Genomic DNA, 14542 nt, shown 5'->3' with positions numbered 1-14542 from the left:
TCCCTTCATCGAACGCGCGTCGTAATACCGAATGAAAACTCGTTCGATCAGCTCTTTCGACCACAGTCGAAGATCGAATTTGTCTCATAATTGGGGCCTAAATTGTTGATGTTTTATTAAATAATTTGGGAAAATTTTAAACAACGTGACATCAGGACGGACAAGGCGACAGCTGTTTCGATTATACCTTGTAAATCTCTTCAAAGCCTTTTCTCCCGAGAGTGGGAGTCGAACCCGCACTCCTACGATAGTTGAAATGGTTACAAACACATTCAGCTACGTCATGCCTTAGTTGTAAAGTTTTTCCCCAATTGCCTTCTTTTGCATATATTATCTTCTACACATCACATAATTCGTATGCATGTTTGTAAGGCGCTTTTCAGAGAAACTTGGTATTTGTTGTGGTTTTCTTTTTTCTTTTTATAGAACTACAACGAATTAACCAAATGTTGTCTAGAGTAGGCAGATTGATGAGAAGAAGTCTACTTCTGTAAGGTGGAAGATGAATACCAGAATCCCAATTAAGACCGCGAAGTGCAAATATTAAAAATTTTTGTAATAAGTTTCCCCTCCCGTAGAAGAGGGTGACAATTTACTTTTTTAGTTTATCGATGTTGAACGTGGCGGAGGTGCTGGCATGATGGAATCTGCTTAAACTGAAAAGCAGTGAAGAGTTTAAAAGATTTTTGATGTTCTCGCTCAACGGCAATTCTTCAGTTATACCCCATGACTCAATAACAAAATTCATGTAATGTTTTCGTGCCACAGGCATGCTATAACCAGTTTACACAGAAATGGCCTTCAAAGCATAAACCAAGCAGCCGGATGCAGCGCCGTTAAGCAGCATTATTCCTACTAACACAGCTGCAGACGGACGTGCTTGACCAAATCTTTCTGGCCTTCTCCTGAATATTTCTATGTCATATATGCATAAAAACGGGAAATTGATCAGCATGTCGAACCTGTGCCACCCCCAATAGGGAAGATAAACAGTTTCTAAATGCAAATTTCAATTCAAATTCATAAAATATTTTTGTTATGTTAATAATAATGAGCTTAAAGGCCGTGGTTAAATAAAACACAATGTTTAAAATTTCATTGGTTTCTTTTTAATTTGTCAATATTTCGGCTTCAGAAATTTTAAAACTGAAATTTTAAACATTGTGTTTTATTTAACCACGGCCTTTAAGCTCATTATTATTAACATAACGTAAACGCATAAGGCTATAAAAATTACCAAAAATAAAATATTTTCATCAACCTTGAAATTCAGCTGTCGGAATGCGCATAACAGCAATCTGTCGAGGCAAAAACTTAAACTATATTTTATCTTGTTAAAGCAATTAAGAAATATCCGTTTGTTCATGATATAGAATGATTTTGTAAAAAAAAATCTAATATAAAAAAAAAAAATTACCGTATGGCAGCCCAGATACCGTCTGACGTATCTTCACCTGTGAATGGTTGTTGACGAAGAGGAAGCAGTACGTGTAAAAATTTTTGCATCATTTATTATTGCCTAACCACGATTTTTTGCAAATAATAGCACCATCGGTGAAGTTAAAACAATTTATTTTTAAGATGCCAACAGAACTGCAGCAGCAGGTTTGTGTCCGATTTCATCTTTCGTTTTCGGGGCCGAATTAGAGGCTCATTGGCTGGAAATACCACATCATCAGCACTGTTTGTCGCCTCGCAGACAAATAGATTTACATATCTAGCCACTTTAACTATTTCTAATGAAAATAAACTTTAAAATACCATCAGACATCGAGGGAAAGCTTTGTTGGTGATCCAAAAATAAAAAAAATCATATAATTGGTAGTGCTACGATAAAGACTGACAAATTTTCAACGGTAATCCAGCGAAAAGAGGTGGGGTGTTAAAAAACAATGGCAGACAATGAAAACAATGGAGGGGATATACCTACCGAAGCAACACCTCCCCAACCCAACCCATCGGCACCCCAAATTCAGCAGCCTGCTGTGGGTGGAATAAATGCCAACATAAATTTGAACGTGCCCAATATTGCTAATATGTGGAATGTAAATTTGACAGCAAATCCTTTTAATTTTAACAACAATCGTAATCGTGGCGGAACAGTAAGTATTCAATGGTCAAAAAATTTGCTTAAGTGAAAAACTGACAGCTGGCAACGTGACAATCCCAGCCACCCCAGCGGGTTAGGGGGTCAGAATATACCCGCGGTAGGTATGCCTGTGTAGCGCAACCCTTCAGGTTGCCAGGGCAATATATAGCGTCTCCAAACCCAATTGTCAATCTCACCTATCCGCGGCGAATCCTGTTTCACTAACAGACGATGCTCTGGTGACCCCAAGCTCCTCATGGAACTTGGTGGTGGGGAGGGAGGGATGGCCTGAAGGTTTAATGTGGTCCTATAAATCGTTCCCGAGATGGCCGGGCTAGCACCTTAATGGTGCTGTGTTACCAGGGCGTACCGGATCTGTATCCGGCAAAGGGGCATCACATCGATAATACTCCCAAAACCTTCGGGGAGTAACCTTATCGCTACAACAACAACAACAACAACAATCCCAGCTACTATTTAACCCTATTTTATTTGTGTGGTAAAATAGGCCTATGTTCCAGTCTGAACCCATTATTACCGATTTCTTAGGCTGCTTTCATGATACTAGATAAGACTCAAGGCAACAGTGATGCAGGGTGTTTATGTTGAAGTTACGTTGGTAACAAATATGTATCAGGCGATACTCTTGTTGTTGTTGTAGCGATAAGGACACTCCCCGAAGGCTTCCCACATCCGAGATCCATGAGGAACTTGGGGTCGCCAGAGCCACGGCTGTTATAGAAACATGCTTCGCCACGGGTAGGTGAGGCTGACAATTGGGTTGGAGAAGCTATATATTGCCCTGGCAACCCGTTGAAAGTTTTTGGAAATTTGGTATCTTAGTCGCCTCTTACGACAGGCATACCCGCCGCGGACATATTCTAAGCCCCCTAACCCGCTGGGGATGCGATGCTCTAGTCGATCATTAAAGCGTCAACATCAACCCCACTCAAAGCAATGCATACGTATTGGATGCGTCTCCTGCAATAAAGCATTCCAAGAAAGAATTAAGTGTTCTTTGCCTATAGAGATGCGATACATTCTGAAAACTAGGATCATTGCCCAACATTTTGGGAACGATTTGATATGACTGCGTTCCACCCCCAAATTAGCTGGGGTGACATCAAAATTACAGCATTTGGCCGGTAAAAATCCCGAGTTGCTCCGGTACTTGCCGCGGAAAGAACTGGAGGAAACTACAAGGCTTTCAAAACACCGCGCTCAGAACTGCTACAGGATGTCTTCTTATGTCAACAGAACTCCGTTTACACAGCAAAGCGGAAATACTTACTACCAACAGAAAGAGAAACGAAATGCTGAACAAACAAGTTGAATACCCAGACTTCTGGCTATCCCAACAGACACCTGTATGATCTCCGTAACCACTATGGAGAAATCCGGCTCATAAGAACTCAGCCGTTTGAACCCGATGAGCATTACCAGGCCCTCAGTCTCATCCATGATGAATGGCCACAGGTTTATACCGATAATTGTCCGGTAAACCCCGATAATTGCCGAATACCGCGAACTCGCAAACTTCCTGGGACGGCGCGTGTCACTATGGCACGACTTTGATCTGGATTCTGTAAATGTTAAACTCTTACTTATCCAGGATCAATTCGATAAACCCAATATGTGTCCCGCGCGTAACATTCCCCCTCATGATACCAATTGCAATGCGAAACCCTCGCCTTTAGCACCCAACCCTTTCAAACCGTTAGTTTGCTTAGACTCCCGTTAGAGCGACTTGTGGCCGTTGTTGTTGTAGTAGCTGTTGTTGTTGTTGTTGTAGCGATGAGGACACTCCCCGAAGGCCTTAGGGAGTGTTATCGTTGTTGATGGTCCTTTGCCGGATGCAGATCCGATACGTTCCGGTAACAAGCACCATAAAGGTACTAGCCCGACCATCTCGGGAACGATTTTATATGACCACATGAAACCTTCTAGGCCATTCCGCCTTCCCACCCCCTAGATCCATCAGGACTTCGGGGTCGCCAGAGCCGCGGCTGTTAATGAAACAGGATTCACCACAGGTAGGCGAGGTTGACAATTGGGTTTGAGAAGCTATATATTGCGTTGACAACCCCTTGAGAGGGTTGCGCTACATAACCCCTTGAATCAATTTGATATTTTAGTCGCCTCTTACCACAGGCATAACTACCGGCGGTATATTCTAAGTCCTCTAACCCGCTGGGGGTGACTTGCGGCCGTCAAAACCTCTGTTGCTAAATATGGTACTAATATTCATATTTGGAACGAATTGGCCTCGCGTAGTTATGGTTGAACATTGGGTTGAAGATATAAATTGTGCTCCACAACCCCTTGAAGCGAAATGGAATCTTATTTACACCTTTCGTACAGTTTTAGATACATTTACTTTAAGCTATTTTCACCTAAAGTCAATTGAATTACCTACCTATCTAATGAAACTTTTTTTTATCCGAAGTCAGATTGTTTTTGCGCCTTGCTGCTAGCTTGCTTAATATGCAGAAATGCCTCTCATTGATAGATCGAAGATTATCGCTAAGATAGTATGGAAGTTAACCGTTCTTAGACCTTGCCAGGTGTAGGGAGTGCAGGTTAGAGAACTAAACGATCGAGGACGTTTTGGGCTCGTGCCCTGCGCTCGCAAGGCTAAGAATTCCTACAAAGCTTTTAGTATTTGCCCAGAGGACGAAGTTATTTTATAACATAGGTGCTTTTTATGATAGGGGTTTTCAGTTTAGTCGTTGTGCAAACTTCTGGTAACACAATGGACTCACTCAATCTATGCGGGTCCTTACGGCCCAGCCTGTTGGAGCTTACCTAACCTAACCTAAAAGTTCTTACAAGTTTGGGCTAAGTACGGTACATGCTGACAACAACAACAAATGAATTCAAATACATGGATTTGTGTGTTGTTGTTGTTGTTGTAGCGATAAGGTTGCTCCCCGAAGGCTTTGGGGAGTGTTATCGATGTGATGGTCCTTTGCCGGGTACAGATCCAGTACGCTCCGGTAACACAGCACCATTAAGGTGCTAGCCCGACCATCTCGGGAACGATTTATATGGCCACATTAAACCTTCAGTCTATCCCTCCCTCCCCACCCCCAAGTTCCATGAGGAGCTTGGGGTCGCCAGAGCCTCGTCTGTTAGTGAAACAGGATTCGCCGCGGATAGGTGAGGTTGACAATTGGGTTTGGGGAAGCTATATATTGCGCTGGCAACCTGAAGGGTTGCGCTACACAGCCCCTTGAATCTGGAATTTTATCGCCTCTTACGACAGGCATACCTACCGCGGGTATATTCTAGCCCCCTAATCCGCTGGATTTGTGTGTAACATAGGCGTGTGCCTACATTCACACATACCTAATAAATAAATTTATTTCAAAAAAGTCCATAATACTTACGTACTTAAAAAATAATTGGACGAAGCGTACATTCAAGAAAAAGCATCCATCCAAAGAGAACAGCAATAAACGTTATGATTATATTCAAGTTTTATTTGATGAATATTTTTCCAAAATAAAATATGAATGTCTGTTCTGAAGTTGCTTTGTAAGCTGAAGATTCTTGGCAAAAGGCTGAAATTTTTCATATCGGAGTCATAAAATACTCCTTTACGATAATTTCTGAGGTTCATATTTCACACATATTTTGGACTCATATTGAATTCCTAAATTATGAGCGCTCCGAGAATGCTCGAGGGGAATTAATTGTTAATATCAAGTTTATATTAGTTTAAAATGAATTGTATTTCTTAGAACAACTTAATGAATGTACGCGATCGGCTTTTCCATGCAATTTACTTCAAGGTGGCACTTATGTATGCACAAATATTTCCCAAGTAAGTCAAGATTTCCAATTGAAACTTCTTTTTATTTTTAATTTAAACATTTATTCCCCTCTACCAAAAGACCTCTTCAGCGAGCTTTGGAATATTTTATTTTACTTAAAGCACTGCTATTCTTTTTTGCTCTGGTATATATTCACTTGGCATTCATAAAAAATCCCGCTACATGTCTGAAAAATGTCACAGATTGGCCACGCGATGGAGTTCTAAGGTAAATATTATATCTAATATCTGTAACTAATATTAATTCAAACCATTTCCATAGAGTTGAAGTTATACCAAACTTGGAGAAGCAGCGTGATTTATTGTCAAAGAGCAGAGCCAATGAAGAATTAGTACGTTACCTTCAAAAGTACTAGTAAGCATTGTTACATTTATCCTATGATGCTTCGATAACCATACTATATAAATCTATTTCTTTTTCTGGTTTTAGTCATTATGGTATCGGTCCTCAAACCAAATTAAATCATTATCGCTTAAAGGAATATGAGCGAAAGCTCATTCGTGTTGGATATAAATTACGACCAACTTTTACTTACGCAAACGAAACTTTAATTTATTATTTTAAAACAGAGGCAATATCTGAAGATGTTGCGACAACTAAGCTTGAAGATAAGACAGAAAAGTCTGAACATGATGATGGTAATTTAGTTTATGTCGAGTTTTGTTTAAATAATATTAATAATAATTTATATATAAATACATTTTTAGACGAGCAATATATTGTGGAATATTCATTAGAATATGGACATTTACGTTTATCGCCATCAACTCGCAAACGCCTGAAAATCCCTGTTCGAGTAGTGCAATTAGATCCCATGACAGATAAATGTTTCGGTGATAAATTTAGCAAATTTTTGCTCAAGCAACTTTTGGGGTAAGAAAACCTCTAGTTATACATTAGGGTGGATAGCGTACATCTTCTGTCTTTTTTATTTACTTCACCTGGTGATTTCACCATGGGTTCAACTATATGGTTGGCGCATCTGTACAATAGCAAAATATGTCTGTTGAAATTGTCCAAATCTGTGTATTGGTGTTGGTGCGAATGGTATGGAATGGAAACATAAAACTTAGCAGTTTTTGTATGTGTCAGAAAATGTTGCCAATGTGTTGGTTTCATTTTGAGATTGCCATCTCCTTTTGAGAATTCCATCGACCATGCAATGAAATAAATAAAATCAGCTGATGAGATGAGCCAACCATATAATTGAACCATGGTTGTTTCTTTGCGAATTTTCGAAAAATATTAGTAGTAGAAATAAGCAATCAGTTTACAAATACCCGATAAGTACTTAACTGCTTAATTCCTTAGAACATTTATTTTAATTTTATGATGAATTTATTAACTATGCCATGATCTATTAATGTGGCTGAACTTAGGTTTTATGAAAAGTACGGACACCAAGGAATCGTGCACTTTCGTAAAACTATGAACATACGAAACCTAAACCAATACAAAATTCATCGTTCAACGTCAAAACCTCGAATATTAAATCGATTCACGTAAAAATGTCATTAGTAAATAATGGAGATGCCATAACGAAATGTACTCATTGGGCTTGTTAAGCTATTCAGGTAATAGTTTAGAACAGGAGTCTACTGCTAATACGCGTCCAAAAATATCGAGAGGTGACCTCGACAACAATAGAAAAGAAAATTGTATCTCTGTCCGGAGATATGTATTTGCAGTTGAAGTTGGCAATTTTCATGTGGTTGTTGTAATGTTTTTGTGCACTGAAAAAGATTTTGTGTGCAAAGGGTTTTGGCACGCATTTAATTTTGATCCCACCCCATTGGTGGACCGGCCAGGGTAAGTTTTTATAAGCTCGGCTGAAGGCCGCCAACGCAACCCCGGGTCATTTTTCGTCAATATCTTTTGAACGAGCTAAAATTTTTATTTCCGCCTTCGAATGATTGTTATCGAGGTCAATACGCGTCTTTTGACACTTCTCTCGATATTTTTGGGCGCGTATTAAAAGTCGACCTTCTGTTCTATTAATTCCGTATGTTGGGAACATTTGTCTCCATTTAAGAATTTGGAGAATCGGTTTATATTTGGAATATTATGCATATTGGGACCTCGTGAGGTAGTATAAAATAAGCGTATTCCGAATATTCTAAATTAACGGTTTATCCGGAACGCTTCCATGAATACTTAACGGAAAAGAGCTTTCCGAAATTTCAGAATAAAAAGGTGAATATTCCCTGTGTAGCACAAAAGCTTAAATCTTCTGTCAAAGTCAAGGTAGGAAAGTTCTAAGACAATAAACCATTTTCTTTTATTTTTGTTTTTGGCAGTTCATTGCGGCTGCTGAGTAGCGTATCACCCCACATCAGCTGCCTGTTCAAAATCATGCTATCTAAAAATATTCTTCAAAATTTCCCAATTCACGATTTGTCACAAAACCGCCTTATATTAGAGTTAGATTGAAGAACGCTTCATCTCAGAATGCTTTTCATTAACTCCCTCTTATGACAAAATGCATTGAACTTGTGCTCATGTAGGGCGTTTTGGAAACAAATTTTGAGATAGTCCATTTTTGAATTCAATTCAATTCACGAAATATTTAGTAGAAAATGAATTATTTCCCCAAAAAATTTTGGCATTTACAAATTTATTATCACTACTAATATATTACTAAAGAGACTTGTCTACTACAATTTCACTGAAGGGCATTTAATTATTCCCCGTTTTCCTTAGTTCGTGAAAGCAACCCGTCCAGATTTTTCAATTTGGGAGTGTCAAAGATCTGTCATCATTGAAGAACAAACCTCTAGTAATTGAATCATGCTTGTTTATCACAAATGTTGTCAAAGCGACTAAGCAGAATTTTTGTGTGCGGTTTTGTGCTTTCTCCGAGAATATCAGCCCAATTCTAAACCAAAATTCCGTGCGAGTTTTTTCCCTTCTCCCATTCCTCGTATTCTAAATAAAAATTCCTTGTGAGTTTTTTCACTTCTCCCTTTCCTCCTATTCTGAACAATGTTCGAAAAAGCGGAAACCGGTTATGGGAGAAAAGTAGGTATTATGAATGTGAGGGAGAGGGAGATTTCTCTGCCATTTCATAGGAGTTTTTTCACTTGTTAAATTAAAGGGAATGCATCAAAATAGGTAAAGGAAATTGGTTCTTTTAAGAAAGAACACTTATTTGTACAAATTTGTGCTAAAATATTTATTTACATTCTACCACAATATTCTCACTATTAATACAACAACAACTACAACCACAATATTCTTTATTTTAAGTCGAAAAGTATATCATAAGCAACGGTAGAGCTCTTGGTATACGTATTTGATGCAGCCATCCACAAATTGCGCAAGTATTTTTTAATAAGGCTTAAATAGATTTTGGCATATGACGAAGGACGAATTCAACTCAACTTGGCCGCCAGAAAATTGCTTTGCTGAATGAAAGCAGGCATCTCCGGCAGATTTGTGTTATGTGGCCGTCTTCTTCTTATGTTCCGCTGTTGATGTTGCTGTGGCACCAATTCATTACTCATTTCAGTGAATACCACATGAAATGAAATAAATACTGTGCATTGTTTATATTTTATTTCTTAATTTCCAACAAATTTGCAACAATAATTAAACTTTTAAATTTTTTAAACAAAATAAGAAATGTGCAACGAAATTTCAATTGACAAAACAGCTGACTTCGAAAATTCGAAATTCCTATTCCCCAATTATTGTTCTCCCTAGGAGAACAGAATTGGAGGAATTTTTCCGCGGGAATAAAAAAATCCGCGAGAACAAAATTCCGCGAGAATATTTAGAATTGGTGTGTATATAAATATTTATCACCCCTATTCTGCATTTCGACTTGGATTGAAATTTTTTCGATTTGGCAACTTTGGTATTCTGTGTTCCAATCTCTTTCGATCCAACTTCGAATTGTTCAATTTTGTGTATTCTGCATTTCGATCGTAGTTCCGTTTTTCTTTTTGTTTTTTTATGAATTTATAACAGAATTTTAACAAAAATGTAAATAAAACTTGTTGAGAAACGTAAAAGGCTTGATGGTGATTGTTTTTTATATGTTTCCAACGCAAGTTCAGTATGAGACGTTGGCTAATTTAATGGCAACAAAGTGGGATATGATGACTCCTGGGTAGCCAGCCTTCGCATAAAATTCTTGCTTCGCTTGTATTTTCTCCTCTTCACTTTGTTCAAATGTTATCCACTGAGGGCATAATTTTGGTTGCATTACATCCAGAAACGTAGACAGTGACTTTGACGCTGTTGACTATCCCATTCCTACATTATGATCCGCCCCTATTCCATGCTGGTAACTGCCTTCTGCAAAAAATCTCAAAGCAGCTACTACAATATTAAGGGCAGATGTCGATGCCGAAGTCCTTGGACGAATTTGCCCCGCAAAAGTATCTAAAACATACTTGAAAGCATCCTTATTAAGTCGAAAGTTTTTTTTAACCTAAATAAGGAAATAAGTCATTAAATTCTACCACTTTTAAGTTCAATTTCTTACAATTCGTCACTCATCTCAAATGGATTATACAAATCTCGCAATATTTGCCTTTCCATTCTCGCCTTGCCACTTTCGTATGCGTTGCTTTCCAACTCCACAAATAATGCCGCGGCTATTGATTCCATTATAATAGACAGCTATAATTTGTGTCTATTCGCTGGGTCCAGTTATATGCCAAAGCAAGCTGCCGGAGTAGAGGAAGGTGAAGTGCAGGAATCCGTTTTAACAAAACTTGGTGGCCAAGGCAGGGAATTGGCCAAAAGGACGACAAAAACACACAATTATGAAAGCACTTCACTCAAAAAATATAACACTGTGACAATATAATCTATTGCTTTTTTGTACAAAATGGCGTGGATAATAAAATATAAATGTTTTCAGTATTTTTTACAAATTTTCTTTAGTTTATTTTGTTCCAATGTTCACACATTCCGTACAAACAGCTGATTTCGAAAAATCATTTGCTCTTCCTCTTTTCGTTACAATTCCGTCGTAATGCAGAATACCCGACTTCGATTATAGTGGAGCGTAGAACGGGAACGTAATCGAAATGCAGAAGAGGGGTGTATATAAGCTATCATCCGGTGGCAAAATCCTGAGCCAGATAAATAATTTTGCATGTAAATGCAACAACAACGATTTGAGCCAGATAAATCCAGATAGAAGTCTGGTTCAATTTGTGAGACAGATAATTTGTTAATTACTTATTTTTAGGTTGGCAACGCGGCCTTTAATATACCTACTTTTTCAAAAATAGATGTCGCTGCTTAGCCTTTCGCCGTATGAGTTAAATGAAAAACAGCGGCGACATCTGCCTATCACATTTCACGTGTGCGAAAATTTCACGACATCTGCTTCTCAAGTCTCTCAATGATCCAGAGCATTCCCGTGAGAATTGAGCGTGAGCCGGAGCTGTAAAACTCACTGAAAGACGGCAATAGATATTTTTTTTCAAGTCGGCTTTGAATTTTGAAGCAAGGTGGATCGTCATGGTTCAATTATATGGTTGGCTCATCTCATCAGCTGATACCATGGTAGATCGTTGAAAAATTAATTTTTCATTACGGAGAAAAAAAAATATAAGAAATTTAATAAATTGGAAATTTTTTTGATTCGTTCTTCTTTTGTGATATACATATACTGATTTTTTAGTGTTTCTTTGCATTGATATCATTTACTAAACTGATTTTTGCGATTTGCATATATGTAATACTCCTATATTGCTAATATAAAATGCTCTCAATGTGTTTTGAATTCGAAATCAAAATAAGACAGCGTATAAAATTTTTGTGATTGTAGCACCATAAGTCTGACAAGGAAAAATTTAAATTTTGGTACATTCGATTATTGAATACAAAAACAAAAACGTTTAAACAGCAATATATCTGATGTTTGGGAATGTACCTAGCCTTTTGTAGCAATAAAGGAGTATTACATATATGGCGATTTGTGTGTTGATCTGGGGCCCTATTCAGTAACTATGAGTTCTGAAATTTACATTTTTCTTTCATACAAATTATATGAAGAAAAAGTGTACATTTTAAAACTCACAGTTACTGAATAGGGTCCCTGGTGAGTTACTTTGGTGTCTTATATTGTTTTTTGTTACATCTTTTGTTTGATTTGTTTTAGACATTAAAAAACTTAAAAAAATTGTTTTTAAAGCCCCTAAAAAGAGCAAACGTGTTATGACGTCACCGTCTCTAAAGTCGTTGGCGTCCTTCGCCGATGTAGTAGATGATGCTAGTCAGTCAAAAAAAATTAAAATTAAAAATGTCACAAATTTGAATGAATTATCAAAAAATGGTCTAATAAAATTTGGTAATAACAGTCATATGTGTGATTCACTGAGGAGTTCAGCAATGGAGAATAATATCTACGAAAAAGATATTGATATCGATATTGATGTAGCTAGTCCTCCCAATTCTGTTAATGATAACTCTGCAGTTGACAATACTGTTACCGATGTTAATGAAACTACTTTTGTTGATAATAATATTTCTAATTTACCTGGTGAAGAATTAACTAGTAATGATAATATTCCCTTATTAATTTTATATCCTCCGTCTTTTAAAGTAGATATTTTTGTTCTAGTGGATTCTTCAGACTGTACGGCTATAACGACTGAAAAATTTAATAATGGGTTATCATTACATTGTCAAATTAAAAGCCTGAGGTTTTCAGATATAGAAACTATTACTGCAGTAGGGAAATCTTCGTATAAGGTTTTCTTCAAAAATATGTATGCTGCTAATACTTTTGTAAAGGATAAACCACTATTGAAGAAAGGTTTAAAGCCCTTTATTCCCAAATCAGCATTAGAGCTTTATGGTGCTATTAGGGGTGTTCCATACTGTTATAATGAAAATGATATTTTAAAGGATGCTATTTCTGCAGTTCCGATAGTTTCTGTTATAAGATTTTTGCGCAAAAATGAGAAGAATGAAAATTGTCCTACTACCTCTGTTAAAATTGGTTTTTCGGGAGATCAGCTACCCAAATTCATAATTTTTGAATTCACTAAATTGGAGGTTGATTTTTATATTCCTCCTTTGAGACAATGCTTAAATTGTGGCAGGTTAGGACATACTCAACTAAGATGCAAAGCTAAAAAAAGATGTATTATTTGTGGCAATAATGAATGTAATAGTTCCACATGTCAAACCAATGTTTGCATATTATGTGGAAAGTCCGGTCATAATGCAAAATATAAAGATAAATGTGAAATTTGTTCGAAAGAAGATATGATTAATCAAGTCAGAATCAATAAGAAGCTTTCGAGAAAGGAGGTTTTAGATATTTATTATCCAAAGTCTAATAGATTTAATATTTTATCTGCTGATGATGAAGTTTTTCCAGCTCTAACTAGAAAAAATGTTATGAATGAATTTATTGATATGGATGTGTTAATAAATCATTTACAAAAAAATCATATTCTGAGATTGCTAGTAAGGGTGATGAAAGGGTTAATTTTATAAATTCAAAAATAAACGTGGCAAGAAATAATAGATCAAAGTCATCAAAAAATGTTCCAGTTTACAAAACTTTTGAATATCAAAAAGGTATTGTTTCAGAGTTAGATAATCTTCTTTCAGAATTTATTCTTTTTACTCAAAAAATAACTCTTGAAAATCAAAATTCTTCATTAATGAATGACTTTTTTAAATTAAAATCAAAATGTGATAGTGTTTTAGCTAATTGTGACGAAAATAAAAGAAAATTATTATCAAATCATAATCCTTTTAAATGAGGGTCTTACAATATAATTGCCAATCGCTTAAAGCCAATGCAGATTATATTGAATATTATATTAATAATAATGATATTGATATTGCATGTTTAAATGAAATTGTTTACTCCAGATTAAATAACAACAGACATTTTATTAACTATAATTCAATTAAAAAATTTAGACAGGATGGTTATGGTGGTATTGCTTTTCTAATTAAAAAATGTTTTAAATTTAAAAGAATTAACTTTACTCCTGACTATGATGTTCTTATAATGCAAACTTTAAATTTAAACCATAACTTAATTATTGTACTGCTTATTTTCGGCCTAGCATTTGTGTTTCTGATTTTGTTAATGAAATAAATAGACTCATTGGTTTTTTGGAAAGCTATAGACATTTTCTTATTGTGGGTGATTTTAATGCTAGATATATTGGTTGGGGAGATAATATTAATAACTCAAGAGGTAATCATCTTTTTGATTTAATTCAACAATCTTGATTTCAAATTCTGAATGATGGTAACTTTCTTTTTTTTAAAGATTTTAAATCCACTATTGGTTCTGTTCTGGATCTTGCTTTTTCAAATAGTAATATAAACTTCAAATTTTTTATTGATGGTATAAGGATTGGTGGTAGTCATCATATGCCAATTATAATTGAAAGTAATATTGCTACAAATAACTTGAATAAATTTTTGGCTTGTAACAAACTTTTAGATTCTCTTAGTAAGCTTCAAATTGAATTAAATATATGTAGATGATTTTGAAAGTAAAATAAATAATGAAATTAATTGTGCTACTTATACAGTTAGTCATTCGAAAATTCCATGAAACTGCTAAAGCTTTTATATTTTTAAAAATTGCTTATAAGAAAGTTAAACTTATTCCTAGTCCATC

The 14542-nt window shown here is 36.2% G+C and overlaps 1 protein-coding gene across 1 annotated transcript in view; it reads left to right on the top strand.

Annotated features, from left to right (window-relative positions):
- The first annotated feature begins 1472 nt into the window (after window positions 1–1472).
- Window positions 1473–14542, top strand: part of LOC137245802 (uncharacterized) — a 94318-nt gene continuing 81248 nt past the window's right edge. Inside the window, exons 1-6 of the mRNA XM_067776999.1 lie at window positions 1473–2102; window positions 5833–5915; window positions 5986–6132; window positions 6187–6279; window positions 6355–6563; window positions 6633–6798. Coding sequence (XP_067633100.1) covers window positions 1893–2102; window positions 5833–5915; window positions 5986–6132; window positions 6187–6279; window positions 6355–6563; window positions 6633–6798 — 908 coding nt within the window. The 5' untranslated portion in view covers window positions 1473–1892. The remainder of the gene's footprint in view (window positions 2103–5832; window positions 5916–5985; window positions 6133–6186; window positions 6280–6354; window positions 6564–6632; window positions 6799–14542) is intronic.

The sequence above is a fragment of the Eurosta solidaginis genome, chromosome 3, assembly GCF_040869045.1.
Source record: "Eurosta solidaginis isolate ZX-2024a chromosome 3, ASM4086904v1, whole genome shotgun sequence".
NCBI classification, from domain to species: domain Eukaryota; kingdom Metazoa; phylum Arthropoda; class Insecta; order Diptera; family Tephritidae; genus Eurosta; species Eurosta solidaginis.
The sequence above is the reverse complement of the archived record's forward strand: the minus strand, read 5'-3'. Positions and strand labels throughout refer to the sequence as shown.